Raw genomic sequence first — 21928 nt, forward strand, 5'->3', positions numbered from 1 at the left:
GAAATGAATACAGTATCCCATATATGACTGCATATTAGATTTTATAAGGATACTATAATACTTACAGCTTTATTTTCGGTTCCTCTCCTAATGAATCCCAAAATGGAATTTGTCTTCTTCATAGCAATTAATTAATTACTATTTATTTAATTATTAACTATTCGCCACATCAAAAAAGTCTTTCCTAGTCAGGTGCAGATAGGTGAAACCAGGACATTTCCCCCCAATTTGCATTACTTTACATTGACTCCTATTTGACATCCCCCTCCCCGTCCGTTTAGAGATAACTCTTAGAGCCTTTCACTCTACTTTTTTTAAAATTAACCATCCTTATTAATTTGTCTCACCAGCAAACTTGGCTATCCATCCATCCATCCATCCATCCATCCATCCATCCATCCATCCATCTATCTATCTATCTATTTATTTAAATCCCGCCTTTATTATTTTTATAAATAATTCAAGGCAGCAAACAGACTTAATACTCCTTCCTCCTATTTTCCCCATAACAACAACCCTGTGAGGTGAGTTGGGCTGAGACAGCATGACTGGTCCAAGGTCACCCAGTGTTAGGATGTCATGATCACCGTAGCGATGCTTGTGACATCGCAACGGCTCGCATGACAATACAGGGAAATGGGTCCCTGGCGGATTAAGGCAAAGCAACAGGTGCAGGAAACTAAGTAACAACCGAGACCGGCGGCGCGGAAGACAGCGATACAAAGTTGCCAACAAGCAATTGACTAAACAACAAGAGAGGTGCGCCCGAGCTGTCAAAAGGATTAAGAGCCTGATCGCCCAGCAATGAATCATTATCGTTCAGGAAGGCGATCAAGGTGACACCCGGGGCGCAGGGGGGCTGAACGACCTCTCACCTGACAGGGACGAAACCGGTGGGACTCGTGGAACGCACCTGGAATAAGGTGGGGTGGAGTGCTGACCGGCGCGGGCTATTTAAATCCCGTTCCGGCGTGCTCCCCTCACTCTCAGCTTTTTAAAGGCATGCACTCTGTTCCTCAATAAAGCCAGAACCTAAGCCTACACTAGCGTCTGTGTCTTTACTGGATCGCAGGCAGAGCCTGACATAGGATGGAGGCTGAGTTGGAGGACGAAGAGGACAGTCCATTAGAACTGCTGACCCAAACCGTGGAAAACAAAGAGAAAGGAGAACAGCTGATTGGCCAAGGGCAAGAGTCGGGTTCATCACCACCAGTCAGCATCCAAGATCAACGCGCTGACAGGAGGGCCGCGCAATGGGAGGCCCGATTGGCTTCCAAACACCAATGGTGCGAAAACCCAGCGTATAAAAGGCGCCGAAAGACAGAGTGGGTCGCCAGAGACAACCGCTCCTATCTGTAGCCTTCGACTCTCAGTAGTACTGAGGATGCCTCACAGCCAGAATCTGACGCCACGCCGGAACTCTTGCCTCCACCACAGCCAGACTTCGAGCCTTATCCCATTGCTGAACCTCCACTCCCTTCTGACACTGTACTAACCTTCGATTTGGCCTCTACCCTCACATCACACCCTCAACCTCTGGAAACTCCTGCCTCACCACCACTCCGCCAATCTGAACCTTCCACCTCACCACTGCATCTCCACCCTCCAGAACCTCCTGCCTCACCACAGAGCCCCTAACCTTCCAAACCGTCTGTCTCACCACTGCATCTCCAACCCCCAGAAACGCTTCTGCTCTTCTAGCCTCCAAGAACTCCTGCTTCACTGTCGCGCCTCCATTCTTCACAATCTCCACCTTGTCATCGTGTCTTCACCACCTCCACCTTGCTGCCACGTCTCCAGTTCCCTGGATCCTCAGCCTGACCACTGAGCCAACCTCCAGTGATTCCTGTCTTGTAGCATTTACAGCCTCTACAATCCCGCCTGGCTGCCACACCACTGTGGATCTGGCCACTTCTTCTTCGTATCTAAACTTTTCTTGGATCCTTGCTGCTAATAAACCATTGTATCTTCTGTTGTAAATAAAGTTTTCAATTACAAAACCTGTGTTGGTCCATCAAACAGGACACCCAGCTGGCTTTCATGCCTAAATCAGGACTAGGACTCACAGCCTCCTGGTTCCTAGCCCAGCACCTTAACCACTAGACCAAACTGGCTTTCTTTAATTTTTCTTTCATTTCCTTATTTGGCCCAACTCCAGATCACTTATGAACAAATAAAACACGTTATCCCCAGTTTATGAGATCTCCATCCATTCATCCTTGTTGAAATTCTCAGCTTTGTTCTTTCACTTGTTTACCAATTCACAAGAGGACCTTTTCTCTTATCCCATGATGGCTAAGTTTGCCTAGGATCTATGATGAAGGAATTCATCAAAAGCCTTTGAAAATCCAAGTAAATTTTATTTATCAGTCACTCTTATCCTCATACATGATGAAATTTTCAAAGAATGTGAAAGGATTCATGAGAAGGATGTATTTTTGCAGGAGCTATGCTAGTTCTTCATTACCAAGAGTTCTCTATAGCTGGCAACATTGACTTTATTAACACTTCCCACCAATTTAACATAAGCAGACATTAAACAACCTATCTGGTAATTTCATGATTTCTCCATGGGATTTGTGTTTTTTTAATTGTTGTTATGTTAGCCACTTTCTAGTCATCTGAAAAAGTGGAGCTTAGTTTTTGTAGTTTCTACAAGAGTATACAGACCTTAACAACTGCTAAGATAAACAGGGGCTGACATTGATCCTGGTTGCACCTCCCCTTCTCTCACAGTATGGCTCTCTTTCCCTGGTTCCATCTTCCATATAGCTCAATGCTCCTATTTGTTCTCTTTCAGTAGTCCCCACCTTTCTTCCTGCCACTGCCAAAGGAGATTTCTAGCCAAAATCCACCCAAACAAAATAGGAAAAAAGGAAATAATCAGGCAGGAATGTTAGTTTATGGCAAACCATATATGGTTTGTGTTAAAAAAAATCTCAGGTTAAATTCTTGACAACCAGGATCAAGTAGGATGGAAAAGATTTTTTCCTGTAACCACAGAAGAACATTGCCAGGCATAGTAGACAAAACTAGACTTAGAGGAACACATGTACAAACAAGTAGTCTGTCCTGACACATGGTGACATATGGCAGCTTCCTAAGACAGAACTGTTGCTATAGAAATACTGGGGAAAGAAGGAATCAGTGAACAAAACTTTCCTTCTTCTAGCAAACCAGGTTTGCTTGGTAAAGCAGAAAAACCTAGCCAATTCTTCAGTCATTTGACACAACCTTATTCTTGCACAAGATTTTTGGTGCCCAAGGAGATGGTATTATGCTGCCTTTTTTTTTTTTTGGGTGCATTCAAGTCAGTGTTGACTCCTGGTGACCGCCTGGACACGTCCCTGCAGTTTTCTTGGCAAGATTTTGGAAGTAATTTGCTCTTGCCTCCTTTCCAGGGCTGAGAGTGACTGGCCCAGGGTCATTCAGCTGGTCTCCCAGTTTCTAGCCTGATGCCTTAACCACCAAACTGGCTCTCTACGCTGCCTAACCTGGTCTTCCTTCCTTCCTTCCTTCCTTCCTTCCTTCCTTCCTTCCGTCCATCCGTCCTTTGATTCTATTTCATCACTGCTGATCTCCAAACCAACTCTGGGCAACTCACAGTATTAAAAAATACAAATACAGTAAGATAAGATAAATAAAAATACAACAGAAATAAACAAGGCAGAAAAGCCAGACAATTAACACCCAAACATGTAATATGTCAAGCATGTCTAACAAGGGGTTCCAACCACCCTACTCCAAGGTGTGGGAGAACAGCCAAGGCCTTCTTTAAAGCCTTCTGGAACACCAACCAAGTGGGAACCACCCAGACCTCAGTGGGCCCTCATTAAGGGCCCAAATCCTGCTCTTGGTGTTAGTGTTGAAAATTAACATCCTACCACTCATTTTTTATTATTATTTATTTATTTATTTTCTATCCTGCCTTTATTATTTTTATAAATAACTCAAGGTGGCGAACATACCTAACACTCCTTCCTCCTCCTATTTTCCCCACAACCACCACCCTGTGAGGTGAATTGGGCTGAGAGAGGGGACTGGCCCAGGGTCACCCAGCCGGTCACCCAATTTTCCCTATTGCTCATAAACTTTTTTAAAAAGCTATATATTTCAGGTTCATGAAATCTGATACACATAAAATAAGGGGTCATCTTCAGAAACATCACAAATTTGCTGTAATTTTTAAAGATTTGGTTAAACCATGGCACGTTACAAACTGAGAGTTATGCCATGTGCTAATTTAGGGCTAACCCTATCTGGGCTGCAAAAATCCAGCCAGCCATTAGATGGCAGCAAAAATAGACAGAATGGTCTTTTCACAACTACCTGGTAGTCATCTGGAATTTTATAGCCCAGGTATTCTAGTCTGACTTTCTTCTACTTCCAGGTAAAAATCAATGTAAGTCTACCAACAGCCCACTGATGAATCAAGAGTCAAAATGGCATTTTAATGGGTGGAGAACCTCAAGCCCATTTTATTACAGAGGATTCTTTTTCACAATCATGTTAATGTGCTTTCTTCCCATGCCTGAGACAGGAGGAAAATATGCTGATACAAAAAGTGCTGCCTCCATAACCTATCTTTACCCCCAAGACAGCAATGAGACTGCTAAGTGTTGCTACCCTCACCCAATAGAGCACAGGGCATTTTTAAGGTAACAATTCCTTTCCCCTATTATCCAGCATCAACTACTGGAGGGAGAACCAACACCAAACAGCTCCTGATCATATGGTGGGGCAGGGTTGGATGTTCAGACTATCATTTTTATTGTTCACTTAAGTTTGGTCTTGTGGTCAAGGCACTGGGCTAGAAACCGGGAGACTGTGAGTTCTAGTCCCACCTTAGGCATGGAGCCAGCTGGGTGACCTTGGGCCAGTCACTCTCTCTCACCCCTAGGAAGGAGGCAAGGGCAAGCCACTTCTGAAAACCCTTGCCAAAAAACTGCAGGGGCTAATCCAGGCAGTCTCCGAGAATCAGACACAACTGAATGGGTTAAAAAAAAAGTTTGCCTTACTTTGCAACTGGACTTTCATTGAAGATTTTTCCCCCTTCTGACTATTGGTGCAATATGAATGTATTTCATCTCCACCATTATATACAGTTTGCTGCTACACCTGCCTAGAGTACATGCTTCCACTTCCACCTGGTACTGGAGCAGAGCTCGCCTGTTCACAACACTATCCTTGACTATATGTAGCGTTTTGGTTAAGTCAGTACATTTCCCTCATGCTACTGTGATTATCTCTCCTGCACACCAAGCAGTTCGAAAACATGCAAATGTGAGTAGATTAATTGGTACCGCTTCGGCGGGAAGCTAACGGCGTTCCGTGAGTCATGCCGGCCACATGACCACGGACGGGTCCTTAGGGACAACGCCGGCTCCAAGGCTTAGAAACGGAGATGAGCACCGCCCCCTAGAGTCGGACACGACTGGACTTTACGTCAAGGGAAACCTTTACCTTTACCTACTGTGATTATCTACTGCTAGTGTTGCCACATAGTAAGTCTATGTCTACTTACTCAACAGAGTTTATATCACAACTGACCATTACATCTAATGGCTATTCCACCATCCGCAATTCAGAGCACGCATGTGGTAACCTAAAGCTTGGCCCCAAGATGCTCACCCCATGACTAACAATTAATGCTGGTGTCTCCAACCATTCCTTTTGAACCCAAAGGTTTAACCACCACACCAAAGCAAAGGTTTATACAAATTTACTCTTTTAAACAGGAGTTAGAAATAGTGTTTGTGCAGAAACTGAACATCACAAATTTTACTTTTTTTTTGGTCCTGGCCCAAATTAACATTTATACTTTTTATGACATACTATGTAGGAAAAACAAACAAAAAAAGAAAAACAGCACGTTCAAAAACCTAGTATCATGGCTATGAGGAAAGGGTCAGAGAATTCTAAATTAATTAACAACAAAATAAAAAAGGGGTGCAGAAGATTTAGGCAGCAAGCCATCCAGACTTAACAGAAGTATTAAGACTGCACAGGACTTTGGATATAATTCCAAAAGAGTGTATCAGAATGCATGGGGCTATGAACATAGAAATAAGCTTGACATCGAATAATACAAATTCAACATACATCAGCTTGCTGAAACTTTTATTCTGAATGATTGCTCATCTGGCAGAAATCAGAAGAATATGCAGTTTTTCCCCCAAACCTTTAAACTTTCACACATTCATGTGAATACCTCAACAGGGATATCATATGACAACACCTCTGAAGGCAAACTGAGAAATGAAAATAAATCAGAATTCAGAGTCCTTTGGATTCTAGCAGTTTGCAAAGCACAGCATCGGAAGTTAAATCAGGCAATGGATTATCACATCAGCATGGACGCTTCTGTAAAAATGCTTTTCAGAAATGGTTTAACATAATAGTACCGATTGGCAAATAATGTGCTCATAAGGAGCTTCGACATACCTTGTCTTCCTTTTTATCATTCTTTTCAGAAGATCTTCCTCCACCTTCTCCCCCTCCTCCTCCTCCTCCTCCTCCATCTCCTCCTCCTCCTCCTCCACCACCTCCTCCTCCTCCAGCAGCACTTCCAACTCCTCCTCCTCCTTCTCCACCACCATCTCCTGTTCCCATGACTGGAGCAGTCCCAAATCCAGATGCGGAGGTAGTCAGAACCCCCTTGAGTTGAAAGGAGGTCTCGCTTTGCCTCTTCTCACTGGTCTCGTTCTCTTTATTCTCACTTTTCCTTCTGACCTTCTCCACACAGGGCACCACACCAAGCTGAAGCAGGCATTCCACAATATTGAGGGCCACATCACAGATTCGGGAGCTGATGTCATGATTCAGGACCAAGTAAACTGCTTTAAGAACCACCTTGAAAAAGGAAAAGTTAGATATTGCAGGCAGCTCTATACTCAGGTATGGTTTGCAAAACTGACTGCAGCTCACTAGAGAAATGGTCTGAGTGTGATATCCTACAACAAGGTGACTTATTCAGTTACAGCATAATATCAGGTGAACCAAAATATGTGCATACCATTTATATAAGCTACCCTAAGCATGATCCAGATCAATTTTCTGGTAGCAGTGCTTTTTAGCTGATCTGAAACAGATCTGCCTTTGATAGAAAGTGGCGTCTTGCAGCAGTTGCTGAAAGAATGTAAAGGTTGTCTGGAATCAGAAAGACAAGTGGTTTCATAGAATCACAGATTTTCAAAGGTCATTTAGGCCATCAAGTCCCTGCTCTGATAGATGGTTATCTGAACACATCCACTCCCTTGGTCACTGTTTCCACTGTCAAACCCTCACAGTATTTGCCTTCCTGTGTTTTGAGACTATTATTGTGGGACATACATTCTGGGACAATAGACCCCCTTTCAGATATTTCTCATATTCCCACATAGTTGGCTTTTGTCAAGGCTGAACATGTCTAGTAGGACTTTGGATCCAGCACTTTGGATCCAGTCTCCAAAAGGTGCTTCAGAAGTCACGGGAGTCCCAACGTAGCACACGTCTACAACAGTTTAAAGCAGCTCTTTTCTTGAGATCTCCATAAAACTGTAGTTAGTGCCATCCCAGGAAAGAGTACAGAACATACCGTAGGTGCTATATTTGTGTTCTCATCCACTCTGAAGTACCTTCTGGAGACTGAATTCAAAGCATTGCACAACTCTAATAGCAGTTCCTTCAATCTCCTTGTAAACCTGAGTTTGAACTCATACAAGCATTCATTCCCTGATTAGGTTTCTCCATCAATGCTGAATTGAAATTCTGCTCCTCTGAATTGAAATTCTGCACCTCCTTTATAATGGTCTGCTTTGGTTTCTGCTGCTGCCTTCCACATTTTTTCCCAGTTGGAATTGTTTGCTACTGTAATTTTTTGGGAATGTCCACCCATCTTTGGCTCCTTTTCCCATTAGCTTCCCCTGCTGCGGGATCCTAGTTATCATTGTTTGATAATTGCTTGACTATGCTGAGCTTTAGTGTTCTTAAAGTCAAGAATGCCCGCATTCCATAGACACCCCAGGGTTCCTACTATGTCTATTCCATCTATTCAGTCTTCCTAATAGGTTACAATCAAGTCAAGTATAGCTATCTTCTTATGTTTTCCTCTACCTTCTGAAGGAGAACGTCTTCAAGACAAGAAGTTCCTGAAATATCCATGTTTGGCAGCAGTAGTAGTAGTAGTTTGGCAGAGTTTGTCTCTGAACATACGTTGGCATAATTAAAATCCTCCAGGTTTAACAGGTATTTACCTCTGTCCTAAGTATTTCACCTCTCCTTCTTTTTCAATACCCTGCAAAAAGATCAAGATCTTCCTCCTAGCATTTTGTAGCTGATACCTAAGGGATGCCAACATTTTAACATAAAGTCTCCCCCACTGAAAGGGAACAGATTGTTTGAGTATCCTTCCAATGTAAGTGAAGGTTCTTCATGCATAGAAGTTTAAAAATCAGCCCTCCCCTTAAGACAGCAATTTCATATAAGCACTTTATAGAGTTTGAAAACAACCTAACAAGATTTGAGCCTGCTGGTCAGTCAGTGTGGCACTAAATCTTATACTTCCAAGCTCACTGAGAAGTAGGAAAATGAGCTTCTTGGTTGGCAGTTTTAACCTACTTCATCCTAGAGGTACAGAGTAGGTAACAGAAATTTTGTGGGAAAAAATGTAAGACATAACACAGGACAAAAGAAAGTTATGGTACTTACACTAAAGGAAGATCATGTTTTCCAAATAATCATCTTTCTATTTTTAACCAGAACTTAGTACAGGTAGTCCTCACTTAATGACCATTCATTTAGTGATGGTTCAGACTTAAGACAGTGCTGAAAAAACTGACTTACAACTGGTCTCACATTTACAACCGTCACAGCATCCCCACGGTCATGTGATCACGATTTGGGCACTTGGCAACAGGTTCGCATTTATGACCATTGCAGCATCCCATGGTCATGTGATCGCCATTTTTGACCTTCCTGGCTGGCTTCTGGCAAGCAAAATCAATGGGGAACTGCATGATTCACTTAACGACTATATGGTTCACTTAATGACTGTGGTGATTTATTTAATGACCATGCAAAAAAGGTCGTAAAATTGGGTCAGATTCACTTAATGACTGCTTTGCTTAGCAACCAAAATTCTGATCTCAATTGTGGTCATTAAACAAGGACTACCTGTATAGGAACCTGATTTCAGTGTAATGCTCTACTAAGTTCTTTTCACTGAGAATTGGTTATATATTTTACTTTACCATTAATTGACTGGAATGACCTTTATGCAGGGCTGAAATGGAACAAGACTGTATACTCAGGGGACTTTGATTTCCATTGTACAACAACTAGCACAAAAAGGAATATTATTTTTTCTTGATAATTACCGAAAGATCCAACATGCCATTCTTGTGGACAAAGTTGCTGGTCCCATCTATGTGATCTGTATCTTCTAGGCAACTATAGTTGATGCACGAATCTGTCAGACTTCGAGGGAGATTGGCACATGCCAGGGGCTCATGGGGCATTTCTGGTATGGGCACCTGGTTGCACAGCTTGCGCATGTGCTCACTGAAGAAGTCGGCATAGCCCACATTGAAAGAGGCCAGAGTGGTATTGAAGGTGGCCACTGTGATGGTAGAAATTTGGGAACGTACTGCAAGAAAGTATCACAGATATTATTAGTTCATTGGGCGGAGCACGTAATATGCACGTGTAAGCGGATTAATTTAAACATGCGTATTCTGCTTCGGAATGTTACAACTACTACTGGCAACTAATTATGTGTGTCGCCATCTGCAGGTAGAACTAAATAGAGGAAAGAGAAATCTACTGCTCCATTCTGGAAACCTTGTAAGAGCTGGCAACGTTTGGGGAAATATTAGGTAAAGGTAAAGGTTTCCCTTGACGTAAAGTCCAGTCATGTCCGACTTTAGGGGGCGGTGCTCATCTCCGTTTCTAAGCCTTAGAGCCGCCGTTGTCCCTAGGAACACTTCTGGGTCATGTGGCCAGCATGACTCACGGAACGCCGTTACATTCCCGCTGAAGTGGTACCAATTAATCTACTCACATTTGCATGTTTTCGAACTGCTTGGTGTGCAGGAGCTGGGACGAGCAACGGGAGCTCACCCCGCCGCGCGGTTTCGAACCACCGACCTTCCGATCGACAGCTCAGCGGTTTAACCCGCAGCGCCACCGCGTTCCAACCGGGGAAATATTAGGTGTTCATAAAAACTGAAGAATTCAACAACATGTCATCTTTACCCAATTCCTCCTTTACCAACTCTGCTCTGTTCTGATGTACATCCTAAGAAGGCTCACATATACGTAGCTGGATAGCTGATATAAGTACGAGTCTTGAAAAAAGTCCTGGGCAGCTCAAACATTTGTGACTTCTCATAGGAGAAAGGTGACTTAATGTACCCTAATTCTAATGCGAACAAGTTGTCGTCTGGGCTTCTTCAAGAACCCTGCGCTGGAAAGTCACTTGCTCAGTGCTTCTGAGTATCACCTCACCGTGGCTGTTGGAGTGGTCTGGCAGGTCCGTAACCAACGTATGATGGGAATGGGAATGCCGAGCACTCAGACCCCCCATCTCAGTTGCCGTATCGGAGCTTCCCCGCCTAGTAAATCTCCCTGGAGTAGAGAAAAGACATGCATTGCGCTGTTGGTGCTGCAACATCGTTTACTGAGGAATCATTTGCAAACTGCATATTAATGGCATTTTTTTTTAAAAAAAAAGTAGCATTAGGATTCACAGGGGCTGTATCTTTGTGGACTGTCACAAAACAAATTTCAAGTCATGAAAATGCCCACTGACTACAGAGGCTTTGAATGAGGCATGGTTCTTTTTTTAAAACAGATCAGGTCAGCAGTCAGTTGGTTGAAGAGAGGGGTAAACAAAGATGGCAAAATCATTTACCGTGAACTGAATTCAACAGGGGCCAGTTATAAATACTATGTTTTTTTCCCCCCTTGTTCAGTCCTTGAAGTGTCCAGCACCAATCAGTGGGTAATGGTGGAGGCTAGGGAAGGTTACTTGGCCTCGGAGCCTTGCTCAAACATCAGCTGATTTTTTATTCTAACATCAATTTCATGGCTCACAGGGTGTAGGGTTTGTTTGTTTGTTTGGTGGGAGGTTGTATGCCTTGTTTCCTTTTTATCGATCATGGTTCTTAAAAATACTGGAGCGAGCAGCATCAAAAGCTGGAAATGACTGGGCATCTCCAGATCAGAGAGGCCCAAGAAGTGGCAATGAAACTGCAGTAAGGAGCATAGCCACTGCATTCAAAGAGTATGAATCAGTGGGAAAGTGCTATCACAAAAGATTTGAAAATGCCTCCCCCCTTTTGAGTAAGATGAAGAGACCGGGAAAATGAGTATCTTATTTGTAATACACAGTGATCATTAGGTGACTTAAGAGCTTTAGGAATTGGATTAGAATGGATCAATGAGATGAAAACAATCTGCTTCCAGTGGGCAGAAAATAATTAATGCTTGCATAATTATCCAGACTAAGCAAACAACAGATATGTAAGATTAAAAGAGAAATTTGCATAAGTAATAACATATAACAAATGCCATTCCTACAAGATTAGATTAATAGGATGTTCCATTGGGCGGCATTAAATGCTGTGAATGGACTTCTAACTGCATAATGAGATTTTCCCTCAATCTTCTCCCTTCTTCACTCCTTTATTCCTCGTTCTTCCTCCAATCTGGTCTGGTGATCCCTTAACTCTCCAGAGGAGATTGGAGGATGTGTGACCAGCACAAATAGGAAAGAAGAATTCATTTCACTGTCCAATGTTGTTATCAGTAGATGGACACCACTGTGTGCACTCCATGATCCAACTGATCAATCAATCTGGTGAAGACCACAACCAGTAGAAAACTGGTTTATCAGGAAAGTTACTTGTTCTCAGTAGGATCCTCTCATTCACCTAGGATAGTGGTTTGCCACCCTCCTCTCTCAATGCCACGCCTGTCTTCACCAATCCCAGAGAAGCTGCCAAAAGAGAATGTGCTCCGAGTCGGTGATACATCCAAATGGTCTTCATGGAGCAGGAAGGGCACCCCTGTTCGTCGTTGTCTTTTCTTCCCTGTGTGGTGGAAGGGAATGGAGCCCTTGCGTTCACGATCCTCCTTGCGGCTCTTGAACTGCAGGAAAAATGTAGGAAGAAATCTATGCGGGACAACCCATAAGGTAATTGCAGAAAACATGAAGAAGAATTCAGGGGGTAACTCTTCTCTTAGGCTCGGATTCTTGAAACTAGCCTGGAATTCATTCCCTTTTCCTTTGGGCTTATACTGTTTTATCTAACCAGAGTAGGGGTAGGCAACATTTAGGGGGCCAAGAGACACAATGTTTTATTTTTCCCCCCCAGAAGGCTGAAGCTCCCAAAGCAATAGGCTACATCACAGCTATTAACTGTTTTGGGTTTCTCTGGAGGGTTTGGTACTTGTCATTTTTTAATTACAGAACTCTCTTTTATTTTCATGTATTTCGCTACTTCAAAAGGGCTGGATACGATGATAATCGGGGGATATGGGGCTGCAGGTAGGTCTGAGGCCACAATTTGCCCAATTCTGATTTAAAGTGACCCAACTAGGAGCAGGTGTATGTTGCATTAATAATAGTGAACTTTAGCTCATTAGAAGTAGTTGGGTTTTAGTTTGATAGACTGATGGAGAGTGGGTTTGGGATACAGATGGTATTGTGGTATAAAGAAGTGACCATGGCATTGCAGTGGAATATGGGCCTGGTATACCTAGTTCCAGATCTGACCAAGACAGAGCTGGTGCCAATAATACTGGAAAATATTAGGCTAGGTGCATCAGGAGTTTGATTCAATAACTGGTAACTGGTTATGTATGTGCAAAATGAATACACAGAACCTTTTATCGCCTAAGAAAATATTGTGATTTTCTTTATATTGCATGGATGTGTGAGAATAATTCCACTGTGTCTCAAGGTAATTTCTTCCTATGGAGTAATCTTAAATATCCAGTTCCACTTTGGCCTCTTTGCACTGTCACAAATAATTATCAAAATATGCTTGAGAACACTCAGAAGACTGTGTGACAAGCTAGACAAAACACAGCAGTTACACTTAACAATCTTCCAACTTTTTCTTAATAAAAAGCAGCAGCCTCAAGAAAAAGGAGGGTCCCCTCTCACTGCAGGCCATTTTATTTTGCTATTTTAAAACCTTTCTCCCCAGGTTGCTCTTCCTTCCTACCAGCTGCAGGAACGGAATCTTGAAGGCGATTTTGTTCAGAAAAATTCACAATTTCCTTGCAGTTGCTTTTGCTTTGGTTTGTTTCTTTAAATGGAAGATTGTTCCGTGGTGTGTATACTCTCATCTAGCTCTACTCAGACCCAGCATAGGGGTCCTCCTGAGTTTTAGCAAGAAGCCTACTACCCCTTCCTGCCCACAGACCGTACCAGGCCGTAGATCTTAATTGTACCCCATAACCAAAGGAGCAACAACGAGGATAAAACTAAATCCAATTGCAGTACTAGGCCTCCCCCATCTAGTAAAATGCAATCAATATGTTATTAAGGGATCACACATGGAATTTAAAGCATCATAGTTTAATTTACCTTTTTAAATATATTCATTCCCAAATCAGAGGAGAGATCTGGAACTGCTGGCCTCCTCAGGTTAGTTAGGGATACTTTAGCAAAAGCTTCGGTACTTAATGATTTTTCTTCCTCGTTGCATTTCATTGTGAGATCCTACGCTCCACAAGAAAGACAAGAAACACAGAAGCCTGTAGAACGACTAGGAAAGCAGCTACTATTTTTCCTTCCTGCAAACGGTGTTTGTTTCCTTTGGATGATAGAGAATTGCAACCTTGTGGTGGTGCCTGGACTGTAACGTTTTGGATATGAATAATATATTTTAATTCATTTTATTCGTATTCAAAATGTGCAGTGCTGAATGCTTCTTGTACCAGTTTCCTACCTTTCCAGACTTCTCTCTGTCCATATTCCAAATTTTTTCTCTACAGTCTATTAGTGTTCTATAGAAAGTACAGAACAGTTTTCACTGGCTACTTTGGAGTCCCTACGTCAGATTTTTTTTTTCTTAAAAGACTTGTACTTCTGCAGACTTCAAGGCTTAGCCAAGCTGGCTATGGTTCCTAACTATCTGCTTATCTGCACCTCCCTCTCTCTTTCTCTCTCTCTTATCTGATGAAACGTTCGTCATTGATTTCTCATGATGGAAAGCATAGAAAAAAAACTAACCAATACTTCCTCTGCTCCCCTACAAATATCAAGAGGTCCTTCTGATTATAATGTCTCCCATCATCCTTTGTTGCTCGCTTCATTTAGGTTCTTTTAGCATAAACACCCATGTATAGAAATACTTCAGAAGTAAAAGAGAAGTAAAGAGACATACACAACCTAAAATGACAAATAAAACTACTGAATGCATAAAGTTCTCCTCTATCTAGAACTTCAACCATAAAAAATGAGTACCTTGTTCAGTAATTCTGAATTAAAACTGAACTACAATCTTAGCTTGCAACTGAGCTTTTGACCAGGCCCTAAGATTTACAGCTGAAAATATGAGCCACCCAATTGCCTGATTTTACCTGTGTTTTGTGGGTATTGACTAGTGAGGGAGCAGCAGCCACCATGGAACTACTGCGCGGCCTTGGCAATGGGGGGACGTCTGGGTCAAGTGATTTCTCTGGCTTTTCTTCTAACATGTGGCGCAGCCTCTGGAGATAATACATCAAGGACCACTGGGTGCCTTCCTCGGACCAGTGTGGCTGAAGCAGGCATCGTAATACAGCAACATCAAAGTAAGTGGCATAGCGGGACTTTTGGCACGGTGGGATCACCAAGGACATCCTGTTACAAAGAGTGAAAAAAAGGCACTAGGGAGAGTAGATCACACAGAGATTAATAATCTGTATGATTATCAACTGACGAGTCAAAAGACGATCCAGATGGGGGCCTGCAGCTTGCAATCTGTTTCTTCATCCTGGATAGGGTTGTTACTGTCAGCACGATCTTAACAGACAAGCCCCAAATATAGTGTATTACGCGACCAGAAAAGTATAATTCCACAATCCTTAAAAAAATTCTTATTTAGAAAAAGGGAACACAAATTGTTTAATATGAAATCTTGCTTTTATTGCAAGACATAGGAGAGTGACGAAGAATGAAAGGGGCCCAGCTGTTACTGAGCATGGGTTGAAGAACTCAGCATTGTTGGGAAGGGTTCAGAAGGAAGAAGCAGCCGGTCTCTGGATTCCTTGAAAACCACTCACAGTCAAAGGACTGATCTTAAATTTACACATGAATATTCTCTACTCATATCTTAGATTGCCATTTATTTTTAATTTATTTTAATTTATTTGCTTTTTAGGACTACAAATGGTAGTCATGGGCCATTCTTTGGGGCTAAATTCCCACTAAAACATGATTCATAAGATTGGGTTATTACTGAATATAAACAGGATGATACAGACTGTACTGTATAACACCCTAAGCTCACAGTTTTTTAAAATATACAATGCACAAAATATAAGAATTGAAGCACTTTACACTGAACTGATACAATAATAGAAGCAGCAGCCATCAGAGTATTTTAGAAGATTCTAAACAATACATATAGTTAAAGTTAAATCAGTAATTGAATAAAATATGGACAAATAAAAATGTCTTTGGTCAGTGCCAAAAAGAGAATAAGGTTGTACTAGGAAGATCATTTCAGAGGTGGAGGACAACCACTGAATAGGGCCACTTCTGCATAGCTGGTTGTCACATCTCCTCATTGGAGGGTGCCAGAATAGGGCTCAGAAGTTTATCCTAAGATTCATTGAAGAATATTTGGGAAAAGGTGTTCCTTTGGATATCACAGTCCCAAACTGAGAAGAGCTTTATAGATTAAAACCTGTTCCTTAATCTCGGATAGGAAACAAACTGGCAGCCAGTGAAAATAAAACTGGCTCAGTTGCAGTCAGAATGTTTACTGCATGTTCAAGAGCAGAGGCTGGACAACCAACTCGCAGGAGTGCTTTCCCTGCAGTGAATAGGAGGCTAAAGTCTATGGCCTTCCACTGTAGGACTCTATTCTACAATCATATTGCCTGAAGCAAGAGACATACATTTGTATTAGTGCCATTAATTCTAGACATTCCTTCTTCTAGGCATGTATGTTTGAAAACTGATTAACCATCCACATCTTTATAAAGTGTTTCATCAATTCAGGTGATGCTTCATTGGTACATCAGTGCTTCTCCTACCAATTAATTGATGACTGCTTTCAGCACTGTTTGTATGACAAAATATATCTAATGAATTTTCTACAAAAGCCTTGCTGAGCATAAAAATACACTTTCAAGAGCATTTATACTTTAACAAGGATCCTTCAAGTACTGCCATAATCTAGTCTGGTTTTGTCAGTTTCATGAACTGAATATGAACTGAAGAATACCATAAAAGTATAGGTTTGGAAGAGAGTTCAGAGGTCATGTAAATCAACCCTTTGCTTTGATATATTAATATTCATATATAAATTCCTTATTGCATCAGACAGACAGCTAGTTTGGTGTAGTGGTTACGGTATCAGGCTAGAAACTGGGAGACCGTGAGTTCTAGTCCTATCTTAGGCATGAAGCCAACTGAGTGACTTTGGGCTAGTCACTCTCTCTCAGCCCTAGGAAGCAGGCAATGGCAAGCCACTTCTGAAAACATTGTCAAGAAAACTGCAGTGATTTGTCCAGGCAGTTGCCAGGCGTCAAGATTGACTCGAAGGCATCCAAAAAAAAAAAAGCATCAGAAAAGCTAGCTGACATTCATTGCAAATAATTTGAATTCTTAGTCAACAATACAGTATCATTTGCATATGCTGTAAAAGTATTCATACATTCATGTCCCAAACCAACACACTTCTAACATCACACCACAAACATTCTTTCATATATATGTCTCATTCAGCCTTAACCATCCTTTTCTCTGCCTACATTTTCGGCTACTTCCCTTTTCTCTTTTTCTATACAATTTCTTTTTCTAATTCTGTTTTTTGCAGCAGTCCTTCTCTGATATAGATTTTTTTTCCTGATTCACAGCTTCTTTCATTTCACTATGCCACCAGGCATGTTCATCCTTCCCATTAGCTCCACATACTTCTGTGGCACCTGGTTTCAATTGTTTTTGCACTCCATTCCAAGTAGCTTCCACATCCTCTTTCCTTATCGTCTACTTTCCAGTCATTCTGTCAGGAGACAAATCTATCTTGTAATACTTTTATACAAATGAATAAATTATATTGTTGTAACCACAGACCATAGCATACAGAGCTCCCTGTGGTTATTTTCCTTTCACCTCTGTTTATTTCAGATTTTTCCTTTACTTTCTTCTTCATTTCCCTCCAAAATCAATTTGCTGCAATAAAATTGTCTTTTACACATTCCAGACCTCTCAGGACCTTTGAATTCTTCACTAATTCTCTTAGTCATTCATCACAAACAATTAAAACAATAATTCTTCTAGTTTTATATCCATTCTGTTTCTGCATGTAGTTAAACATGTTTAAACCATGTATTTGAAATTAAACAAATACTGTCATCTTGTTCCTGCCCACTCATTCATGTCACCTAGCAGAATATCCCCACCCCCACCCCTCAATGGAACACATTCATTCACAATATTGCCCAGCTCTGGTCCTTCTATTATCACAATTTGTTGGAATGTATTGTGCAAGTATCACCAACATATGGATTCCTACTTTCATATGCTCCCATAACAACTTAGATGACAGCAATTCATGCTTCCTGACATAGATTTTAAGACTTTCCCCCTATAATTACACCTACATCTTCACTTCCTAGCATGTATTCATGAATGCTACTTCGTTCAGATCTATTACACCTTCCCTTTTTTCTTAGTTTCACAGATGCTCAACATATTTCATTTCATTATTTCATTTCATTTCATTAATGCTGTTTACAATTTACTCCTCTTATATTCCAAGTTTTAATCATCTATATGGCTTGGTTATCATCAGTTAAGTCCATAGATATTGACCTCTGCTCTCATCATGGATTTGATAAATCAGAGCTTTTTAGTAAGTAATGCTTTAGTGATGCTTTTTAGTAAGATAGAAAAGGTACAAACTAGGTTACCAGGCTTGTCATATATAATATTCCCTGATAATGGTAAGGATACCACCAGTCAATTTTGGTACATTTGAGCCAGTATGCCACAAGCAGCCAGAGCCCAATTTTACCCTGAATATGCTATTCTATGCAAGCTAGGATGTCTACTTTAGAGACTACCTTGTTTTCAACTAGCTTATTTATTGATATCTCAAAGCTTAGTTGAATGGACTAAGAAATATAAGTATTGAAGACTACTGTAAGAAACAGTCATCCCATTTTTTCCCATTTTTTCTGAATGGTATATAAATATATAATTCATTAAAGGATCCACTTTTATGAAAGACATGCAGACTGATGTACAGATGAAAGAAGAGTTTGAAGATTATTTTTTCTTTTAAATAGGATGTAAGATAAATATACAGTCATATTATGTTTCATGGAAAAACATAAATGTAAGAAAAATGTAATAGTAAGACCATTTGGGGGGAAAATTAAGGAACTTTTAAGCAGTTATTCCAAATTACCTACATCAGAATTACACAAAGCTTTTAGCTGTGCTAAATAAGAACTATTCCTTCTATGCCCCTGAAACAGAATATCCAATGAATTGTACAGCAAAGATATTAAGAGCAAGTTGAAAGACCATATAAATTACTCTTGGCTGAAACAGTTACATCCAATGTTCCCTCTAATTTCTGACATGCCTTGTGCAGGAAAAAAAACACTGTTTTGTGCAGCTTTTCCCAAGCACAGTACAAATTTGTGCTCCACAATACGAGTATACAAGTAAATTGCAAATATATGTAATAGCAATATGTTAAAATGTTTACCTATTTCTTAGTTAAAGTATAGAAACTAGAAAGTATACTAGGATGTCACATACATGCTTAAAAGTTGTACATTCAGATCACTTTTACTCCTGGGAACTGCCACTTGCAGTCTTCGTGACAAGGTTTTTCAGAAGTGGTTTGCCATTGCCTCCTTCCTAGGGCTGAGACAATGTGGTGGCCCAAGGTCACCCAGCTGGCTTTGAGCCTAAGGTGAGACTAGAACTCCTGGTCTCCCAGTTTCTAGCCTGGTGCCTTAGCCACTATGCCAAACTGGCTCTCTGCAGCCTGTATCTACCTCAGCCCAGTCGGGAGCAGGCCAGCTGCAGTTGCAAGGCTGGGAAAGGGCTACCTGCCTGCTGTTCCAAGCAAAAGACGCCCAGGATCTCTGCTTCAGTGGCAACCCTGAGTGACCCTCACTGCTGCAATGGAGTTGAGGTGGTGAGCTTGTTCGGGACTCTTCATGAGTCGCAAGCCCAGAGTTTTATGGTGCCTACATTTACTATAATTATTTCGGGGTAATCTAATTTTTACCACATGATTTGATGAGTAGCGTGCACCCATGCACACCGTAGAGAGGACACAGGTTACAACAATGTCATATTATCTCTACTATTAAGGATGTTTTCATGTGTTCTTGTACATATATTAGATTCCTTATCTCAAATAAAAATTAGCATAAATTGATGGGTAAAAATTCAACTGATTATGGGAAAAAATACATTTTGTAAACATTTATATGACTTCAAGATTCATATATTTACTTAGCAGTGTTCCTAGGTGAATACCTTTAAGATTTTAGAGAGAGATATAAGATATTAAAAAATTGTAAATGGGAAGAACAACCTCTTACAATTTCTTTATCTAAATTAGGCTGTTACATGATGATGGGAGTTTTAATTTTCTGGACTTTCAGCTTTATAGTTGGCATAAATTTTGGCTTCACTCTCCCTATGGAACACACGTGATTAGATAACACACCTCTGTTAGCACAATTAGCATGTTGTTATGTAATTCCTCTGATATTATGGCAGGGTCTTGGCTTCATTTTTAGCAACAGCTCTGTTCTGTCTCCTGCATTAAACACCACAAAGCATGTCTGGAAAACGTTTGGTTTGAGTTGGTGGTGTGGGGTTGTTGTTTTTTTTTTGTTTTTTGGGTTGGGGTTTTTTTGTATTTTTGTTCTCCCCCTCCCCCCCTCCCACTTCTGTTTCACTGTCCCTCTCTCTCTCAAAGCAATTTTTAAAATGTGCAAATTTTCCTAAGTCTGCTTAATTTTAATTGCACTCTAAGCTCACTGAGTCAGTGATTGCACAGTTTCCCCCAAGGCCAGGATGTAACGATTGTTGGAATTCTATCTTCAAGGACAGAAATAATTGTATAAAAGCTGGATGGGTAAGTAGAGCAAACCACGTTTATTCTGTTCCTGCTTGTTGCTAGGCAACACCCTCTCCAGTTCCGTTTGGAGTGATCAATGAGTTCAGCAAATGAAGAGAAATTAATGACGCAGGCTAGAGACCCGGCCTGCAGCTCCATTGCCATAGTGACCACCCAGCTTAGTTTCAGACACTGCATGCCTTGCTGTATTTTGAACTTGCATATTTGAGGGAGGAAAGGACCCAATAAATAAGAAATACCAGTTGGATTTCCTGCTTCTTTTTAACCATCTGTCCAGGCATGTGTATGTGCACATGCTGTTCTTCTCTATGTATGTAAGGCACAATGAATCTGTCTTTCAACTTCTCGCAGGTAAAATTTAAGGGCTACATTTCCATAGTTTCTTCAACAACATAGTTTTAACTATGGGTCCTGGAACCAAATGATCAGCATTGCTCACACATTTGTCCTATCAAATAAGGCGTCAACTGGCTAGATCAGGGCAGGAGATATAAACAGATGTGTTTTGTTTCAGGTTCTATATTTTTCTCAGGGATAATGCAGTTCCCTACTGTAGTTCCCTCAAGATAAACCATTGTCTTTATTTTTTGAGTGTTTAAGAGCAAAATGATCTCTGTACAATTCCACAATGGCCATGGGAGTGAGGATTCTAAGGGTTGTAGTCCAATGCCCCTCATAGGGCATCTGGTTGGACACGGCCCTATTACTATACTACATCAACCCGTGCTCAAAATAAAAAATGGCTGTGAAAAATTGAAACTGGAATGTGTTACAACCTCAAGGTCTCCAGTGGGACTTTTGGAGAGAAAGATGATATAGAATAAAGGAAAGCAAAGTAGCACTGAATTTTTCACTGGATTTTCACATGTCTCAGTGATCCTAAAAGGGAAAGCTTTAATATCAATCATTTGTATATGCAGTACCACCACATTTCATTGTTATATATATGCAGTATAGCAGAGCATCTTTTAAATTCAGCCATAGAAGTGGGAGTTTTCCTTTTAGCAGAAGTTGTTGTTTTTGTGCCTTTGAGTTAGCGTTGACTCTTGGCAACTGCCTGGACAAATCCCTGCAGGGCAAGTTTTTTCAGAAGTGCAGCCCTTGCCTGCTCCCTAGGGCTGAGGGAGAAGGACTGGCCCAAGGTCTCCCAGCTGGCTTTGGGCCTGAGGCAGGACCAGAACTCACAGTCTCCCGGTTCCTAGCTTGAGGCCTTAACGACTGCACCAAACTGGCTCTCCTTAGCAGAAGTATCTTTCTGATTTCTTAAGTCATTCTGTGTAACAAATAGAAAACTGACAAATTTTAACCTTGTAGAAGAATGCGTACCTAGGGTAGGGGGGTCCTTTCTCTTGGGATGCTTGGGATGAGATGCTCCCATCAGTGGAATTTCCACGGTGGCAGCCTAGGAAGGCCCGCCTTGGTGGAATGGAGTCCAATTCGGTTGATTCACACACTATCTGCAGGCCAGGAAGAAACAACGTTAAAATGTATATCATATAGATCCACCATGGAGTCAACACCACTGTGACTGCTAATTCAAGGGAGAGAACCATCAGATATTGTCCTGAAAGTTCCTCTAACTTAGGATGGAGGAAAAATGACATTCCCCA

The 21928-nt window shown here is 41.3% G+C and overlaps 1 protein-coding gene across 1 annotated transcript in view; it reads right to left on the minus strand.

The window, feature by feature from the left end:
* Positions 1-21928, minus strand: part of UNC80 (unc-80 homolog, NALCN channel complex subunit) — a 159381-nt gene that overhangs the window by 112759 nt on the left and 24694 nt on the right. Inside the window, exons 7-13 of the mRNA XM_063303281.1 lie at positions 21645-21784; positions 14575-14836; positions 13577-13711; positions 11913-12129; positions 10468-10605; positions 9357-9625; positions 6445-6852 (exon numbers count right to left, since the gene is read on the minus strand). Coding sequence (XP_063159351.1) covers positions 6445-6852; positions 9357-9625; positions 10468-10605; positions 11913-12129; positions 13577-13711; positions 14575-14836; positions 21645-21784 — 1569 coding nt within the window. The remainder of the gene's footprint in view (positions 1-6444; positions 6853-9356; positions 9626-10467; positions 10606-11912; positions 12130-13576; positions 13712-14574; positions 14837-21644; positions 21785-21928) is intronic.

The sequence above is a fragment of the Candoia aspera genome, chromosome 1, assembly GCF_035149785.1.
Source record: "Candoia aspera isolate rCanAsp1 chromosome 1, rCanAsp1.hap2, whole genome shotgun sequence".
NCBI lineage: Eukaryota > Metazoa > Chordata > Lepidosauria > Squamata > Boidae > Candoia > Candoia aspera.